At 33.7% G+C, this 7,330-nt stretch overlaps 1 protein-coding gene across 1 annotated transcript; it reads left to right on the top strand.

Annotated features, from left to right (window-relative positions):
- Nucleotides 1–4,523: 4,523 nt before the first annotated feature.
- On the top strand, nucleotides 4,524–6,982 carry LOC145074157 (putative protein phosphatase 2C 63). The gene is made up of 4 exons (XM_079020568.1): nucleotides 4,524–4,994; nucleotides 5,234–5,607; nucleotides 5,718–5,954; nucleotides 6,592–6,982. Exons 1-4 carry the CDS (start codon nucleotides 4,739–4,741, stop codon nucleotides 6,841–6,843), a joined length of 1,119 nt encoding a protein of 372 aa, XP_078876694.1. The 5' UTR covers nucleotides 4,524–4,738; the 3' UTR covers nucleotides 6,844–6,982.
- Nucleotides 6,983–7,330: the final 348 nt, after the last annotated feature.

Raw genomic sequence — 7,330 nt, 5'->3', positions numbered from 1 at the left:
TGTGGTTGCATTTTTTCCCACAAAATCCTTGTTAATCGTGGGTTGTCGAAGTGGTTGAAAGGAAAGCCCTCTTGAATCACGAACTTGCAAAATCTTTCACGAAGGTCATCATTGTTGTAAATAAAGATCAACCCGTCGGGAGTAATATTTGGTTGATTTGGATCGCTTTGACCTTTTACAACCGGACAAGTTTTTGTTGTATGACTCCTCAACGTGCTATTGGCATATTTTCCCAAAAACATTCCGCACTTCTTGCATCTTGCTTTTTCCTTCCCGTTCAACAACAAACACAAATCGTAATGTTCCCACACTTCTTTACTCCGAGTGGTTGGTATGATTTTAACCACCGTTGCATCCGAATCTTGACCCGCGGTTGAATTTCTCGAGCTCATTTTTTGGAGTATTATGAAAATAAGTAGTAGATTTTTTGTGTAAAATTGAAATGTAGCAAATGAAAGGTATATATAGGTGTTTAGAAGGGCCAAAAAGTCAAAAAAAGTCAAAGTAGCCGTTTTTTATGGGTTCTAACGGCTAGAAAAAAAAATCGATTTTTCCCGTTTTTTAATGGTAACAAAAAAATTCCGGTTTCAAACCGGTTTTGGATCCAGTTTCCATCAAATCCGGTTCACGATCCGGGGTCCAATCCGATTTCTCATCCGAAATGAAGATCCGATTTGAATCCGGTCACCGGTTTAATCCGAACCGGTTCGGTCAAAACCGGTTTTGACCAAATCCGATTTTCGGATCGGATCGGATCCTATGGGCCAAACCGGTTTTCGTGTTCATCTCTAGTGAAGACGTCTAGCTCCAATCTTTTTCATTCAAAGCCCCTTTTGCTGATTGCATAAAAAACTTCTTCCCATCTTTTGCAAGAGAAAATCACTGGGAATTAGTAGATGTGTAAGTAGTTGTACATTGATACTTCGAAGTATATATATATATATATATATATATATATATATATATATATATATATATATATATATATATATATATAAATTTGAAATAAAACTCTTACGTATTGTACTCATAATTAATTTGGTTTCTATATTTTTTTATTCAATTAAGTTCTAAAAACCGATAATTATATTCAATTTAGTCATTTGATCCGGTCAACAGGTCATCCAACTTTTAAAAATTACATTTTAGGCCCACATTTTAAAATTTATTACAAATTTGGTCCAAAATTTACACTTTTTGCCTAGATTTTAAATTTTATTACAAATTTGTTCCAAAATTTACCCTTTTGGTCCGAGTTTTAGAATTATGTTATAAATTCATCATAACTTCAGTTTTTTTACAACTTTTTTCTCAAAAAAAAAAATTGAATATGTTTTTTCTTTATAATATCATATTTATACAAAAAAAAAACATATTTTCTCATAAAAAATCTTATATTTTCTATATAAAACCTTTTTTTTTGTTTTTTTTTGTATACGAAATACCTATATATAAAATTCGGTATTTATTTGTCGTGTAGATGGTTTCATGAATTTTCTCATACATAACATTGTGGCAATTTTTCTGAAAACAATTTAAATCAATTAATTGAATCTATTTATATATGAAAATTCTTTTGAGTTTGCAATTTAGTTTTTTATATTAATTACAGATAACTATTGAGAAAAAATAATTAAGAAAAAAACTATTTTAAGTTAAGAAAACTAGTTTATTTAAATATAATTTTATTTAATAGTAAATATTTTATTCAAACATTCTTTGGAAATATCTACAAACATTTTATCTATTAAAACGCAAAAAAAAAATAGAAAGAAAACCCAAGTACATAAATACTTATACATTTCAAGATCAACGATACATTTTGCACGGGGAAACAAACATTCAAATGGTTTTATATAAATTAAAACTACATATTACTATTTTAAGTATAAAAATACTTATACATTTCGGTTTTAGGGTTTCTAAGACTACAACTCATTTTCAAGATCAACAATACATTTGATTTATAGAGGAACAAACATTCAAATGGTTTTATATAGATTAAAACTACATATTACTATTTTAAGTATAGAAATACTTATACATTTCGGTCTTAGGGTTTCTAAGATTACAACTCATTTTCAAGATCAACAATACATTTAGCACGGGGAAACAAACATTTGAACGATTTTATATAGATTAAAACTACATAATACTATTATAAGTATAGAAATACTTACACTTTTCGGTCTTAAGGATTCTAAGAGGACAACCCATTTTTAAAGAAAATATTGGATTTTCCGAAAACAACACTATCGTTTTACAAGGAAAGGCTTACAAATTCTTATGAACTCACCAACTTAATTGTTGACAGTTTTTCAAACTACTTGTATTCTCTAGGAAATCTAAGCAAGGTAATTACCAAGTTGTGAGGATGGACGTTACAGCGTTACACTATTCATTTTTGTCGTAATGTAATCGGAATTTAAACAAACAACATTCGAATACAATGTAATTTTCCCAATTATAATTATGATGGTTGTGCTACTTTGATCACTACTATTATTTATGTTAAGATACAATACATGAAAGTCATCCACCACCGGATGTTTCCTCCATCCTGGTTTGGGGGTGTGACACTCAAGGGCCCAATCTTGGGTATTTAAAGATCATATCTTACGGTATAGTGGCATAAATGGTATGAATTCTGATTATGTTTGTGCCTTAGCCTCTCTTCGTAACAAACTTCCAGACATTGACCTTAACAGTTTTATTACTAAGTACATCGCCCCCCCCCCCCCCAAAAAAAAATCCCATAATACACTGGCGAGTGCTCTTTTTAGAAAAATTTTCCAATATATGGAAGTGCATTTTAACATGATGGCTCAACAAAAAACAGTTTTCCAATGTTTACGTGTACCACATCCTCAAGATTTTCATCTAGCTATCCATATAAATAGGCTTAGCCATCATATGTATCATGTGGAGTATCGTACCATCCTCGAATATTGACTCATGATTCCAAAATTCCCAGGTAACGAGATATGTCCGGTGTGCCGTAATGTATGTTTGGACTCTTTTGAAGAGCATGCAGTTCATTGCAAAGAACTTCTGGGGTTCAAATACAAGCTCGATATCGTTAGAGATGTTTTGGTCACATTTAAGCGTGTCAGGGTTTCTACCAAGAAAGAGGCTCCTATGAATTTCTTGACTGACTCGACAGAAGGAAGGTCAACCCTTAGACCGACTGACGTTTTGATTTTTGGATGAGTTGGAGGGAAACCCGCATGTGTGGACCTTACAGGGGTATCTCCTAGACCTGGAAAACGTATCGTATCGTGTCGGGTTCGTGTCGTGTCAAGACATTAAACGGGTTAAAAGGGCTTGACCCTAACCTGACCCGTTTAATTTGTGTCGTGTCGTGTCGTGTCAACCCATTTATTTTTGTGTCGGGTTTCGGGTTAAGGTTTAGAACTTGTAAATATATTGTGTCATGTCGCTTGAAACATTTTAATGGCTGTAAAGTAGGAGTTATCGATACAAAAATGAAAAAGGGAAATACTGGAGTTAGGAGATGGAATGACAAATTTTTTAGTAAGTTTAGAAGGTAAAATGAAAAGAGTTAAAGTTAGGGAGCAAAAGGATATATGGTGAGGAAGAGTAAAACTAACTAACTCTGAAAATATGAATATTATTTATAGCTCTTGAGTTTGGCCACTACAAGTCTATAACATATAATATATTTATGAAAATATGAAATTTATAATAAATAATATATAATTAAAATGGTCATATTCGAGTCATCTTTGAGTTGAAAGTTTTGACCCTAACCCTACCCATTTAATTATTGTGTCGTGTCGTGTCAACCCGTTTACATAAACGTGTCGAAATCTTTGACCCTAACCCGCTAATTTCGTGTCGGGTTTTCGTGTCGTGTCATGTTTTGTCAGGTCTAGTATCCCCTCTCGTAGGTTTAAGGAACGGGGGCGTCACGGCGGGATAAACTGTATTAAAAGCTGCTACATGCAATGTCACCAAACATAAGAAATCGTGCATGAAAAATCAACACGTGTTTATACCATTTGCATTTGATACATTTGGTTTTTTTGCGTCGGATGTGGTGAAACTTCTTAATAGAATACAACGGATCATATATAACAATGTTATATCCCTTAGATTTATGTATGTAGTCTTTAAAAGAATTGGCTTTACCATACCAAAATGTTTAACAACGTAACTTGTTGTTTGTTTGTCTTCTCATTCGTTTTACGATGAAACATAAATATAATCATATTTAATCATAGTATTCAAAGATCTATAACATTTATCGACTTATTGAAAAACTTGTCTTCTTTACATGTAAAAAAAATACCAATCATACACGAAAATTAAACCATGAAAACTACCGATACCTACTATTTTAAATGTTGAACTTAAAATGCGAATTCAATGTAATGAACCTTTAATTTAGTCTTTATTAATATTTGATATCATCTATTAATGTTTTATAGGTGGAATATTAAAAAGATCACGCATAATAGATCGGTAGCTTTCTGTTAGACGGTTACGAGGAATATAATTATGGTCCCGTATAACATGATCCTCCGCCGCCGTCGTCGTCGTATTGCTCTAACGCGGTGTTCCTCCGACTTTTTATCCGGTCCCTTTATTTCTACAACAACACCTTCTCTCCCCCAATTCATTCTTCAGAATCTTTCCTCCATAACCAGCATTCTACATTGATTGTCACAAATCACACTCCATAATTCCCTTTAATTTATGATACAATCGCTAAAAGATGTTTCGGAAGTTTGTGAAGCCTTTTAACAAATGTTTAGGGCACCCGAATGGCGATGAACTGTTATGGCACACGGATTTGAAGCCTCACGTCTCCGGTGAGTTCTCAATCGCCGTCGTGCAAGCTAACTCTATCCTCGAAGATCAAAGCCAGGTATTAACATCACCGTCTGCCACCTATATCGGCATCTACGACGGCCATGGTGGACCTGAAGCTTCTCGTTTTGTTAATCGCAACCTTTTCCCTTTGATCGACAGTAAGTTCGAAACAATCTCCTTCATTTACTCAAATTCTTCTATTTTACTTCAATTCACGTTGTGCGATTCACAAATTGTTAATCAAATGGAGCAATTTCATGATGATCAAGCCAGATGATTCCATGTTCATGTCTCCTTCAACTTCTAGCTCTAGGGATTTCACAAATTGTTAATCAAATTGATTACCGAATCTGCTGAAGCTAATGCAGATGATTGTGCATTCATCTTTTTTTTGTAGAATACGCAACAGAGGAAGGAGGTATATCTGCAGATGTTATAAAGAAGGCATTCCAAACAACAGAAGATGGATTCTTTCAATTAGTGAAGTTATCAATGCCGATTAGACCCCAAATTGCTTCAGCTGGATCATGTTGTCTTCTTGGAATCATTTCAAACAATGAATTACACATCGCGAACTTGGGAGATTCAAGGGTGGTTCTCGGCCACAAAGTTCTAGTCAACAGAAAGCCAAAACTTGTCGCAGAGCGTTTATCCAAAGATCACAATGTCTCCATTGTAGAAGTGAGGAAGGAGGTTCAAGCACAACATCCTAATGATTCACATATTGTGGTTTATTGTCATGGAGTTTGGAGAATCAAGGGCATTATTCAGGTACAATGAATTCAAGGTAAATTGAATTCAGGTATAATGAATTTCGTATATGCCAATTAGATGTTTTTCTTGCCTCTTTTTCGATCAATTTCAGACCTTTTTGTTTTCAGGTTTCAAGATCAATAGGTGATTTCTATTTGAAGAAACCCGAATTCAACAGGGATCCATATTTTATGCAACATGGAAACCCGATTACTCTAAATAGACCAGTTTTGACAGCTGAACCTTCTATCATATCAAGAAAGCTTAGGCCTCAAGATTTGTTTCTGATATTTGCTTCTGATGGGCTTTGGGAGAACTTGAGTGATCAAGAAGTAGTAGACATTGTACAGAAATACCCAAGAATGGTTAGTTTATTTTACCACAAAACAATATTGTTTTAAAAAAAGTACTTGAAACTTTTTGTTCACAAAGTACCATTATTTTCATGGGTTTTAATGGTATTTTGTGAACAAAATGTTATAGTTTCTTACCTTCTAATGGAATTTTAAAGAAATGGTGTTTTGTAAAAAACTAATAGTTCATTACCCACATGAGGGCACTTTGGTCTTTTACACCTTGTCTCTCTTATACTAATTAAACCCGTTTCATTCTTCAATCCATTGATCTCATAAACCCTAAAGTTGCATTTGCTCATTATCAAAGATTTTACTTTTGTTTCATTCGTTGCACATTTGTTCACTATGGTTGCAAGGTTCGGCTATAGAAGGTGTTTCACATTCTCCATTAAGTCTAACCAAAATGACTATTTTGCCCCTACCTTCATCTCCTTTATCCTATTCATGTTAGCTTTAACGGGCATTTTTTGGTGCCCACATGTGCAACAAATGAAACATCTATGGAAAAACCATAACTTTTGGCATACCATTGGAAAAAGAAGATGTAATTTACTCTAAAAGTTGTGGCATCAAATGCACTTGGATTGATTCAAGGAACACATGTTTATGTTTTTTTTTTTTTTTGAAATGTTTGATTTTGATATAGGGAATAACGAAAAGATTAGTGGGAATAGCCATTGATAAGGCTACAAGGAAAAGGGATCTTAGATACAATGACATCAAGAAACTCCAAAAGGGTATTAGACGTCGATTCCATGATGACATCACCGTCATAGTAATCTTTCTTGATCAACAAACGGAACCCGATAATGGCACAAAGTTGGGGTCCACAAGTGCCCCGATCGATATTTTTTCATGTAAGGAAGAGAAACACAAACATTTGGTTGAACATAAATGATTGAAAACCAAACGGATGTTTTGATTTATATAAAAGAACCAAAAGAGTGGATGGTGTTAGAATGGTTTGTTTGGGTTCAATGTTGGTTTAAACTTGTAACATCATATTGTTTGGTTCATTTTTTATCAATGAATTTTGGTATATACATCTATTATACGTTATTGTAAATGCACATGGTGGGAGGTGCTTTTGGCATTCATTAAAAGCTTTTAACAAAGTCATCAACAAAATTTTTATAGGACTCACTTAAGTTAAGAATGTAACACAAGTATCCTCGACCAAGTGAATCATCTAAGTTAGAGGAAGGATTATTTCCAAACTAAACACCAAATTGATCTTTAGATATTTAGGAAGTGGTGTCATTGGTGTTATGCTAAATGTTTTTCACCGACGACATTGTGCTAATGGTAGAGCCATGACTACGAACTGAATGTTAGGTTGGATATTTGGAGGATGACAAGACAATGGTAGATAAGAGGTTAGGGAT

Source organism: Lactuca serriola, chromosome 9, assembly GCF_051521515.1.
Source record: "Lactuca serriola cultivar US96UC23 chromosome 9, Lser_US96UC23_V15, whole genome shotgun sequence".
NCBI classification, from domain to species: Eukaryota; Viridiplantae; Streptophyta; class Magnoliopsida; order Asterales; family Asteraceae; genus Lactuca; species Lactuca serriola.
Note: the sequence above shows the minus strand (reverse complement) of the source record. Positions and strands in the feature narration are given on the sequence as shown.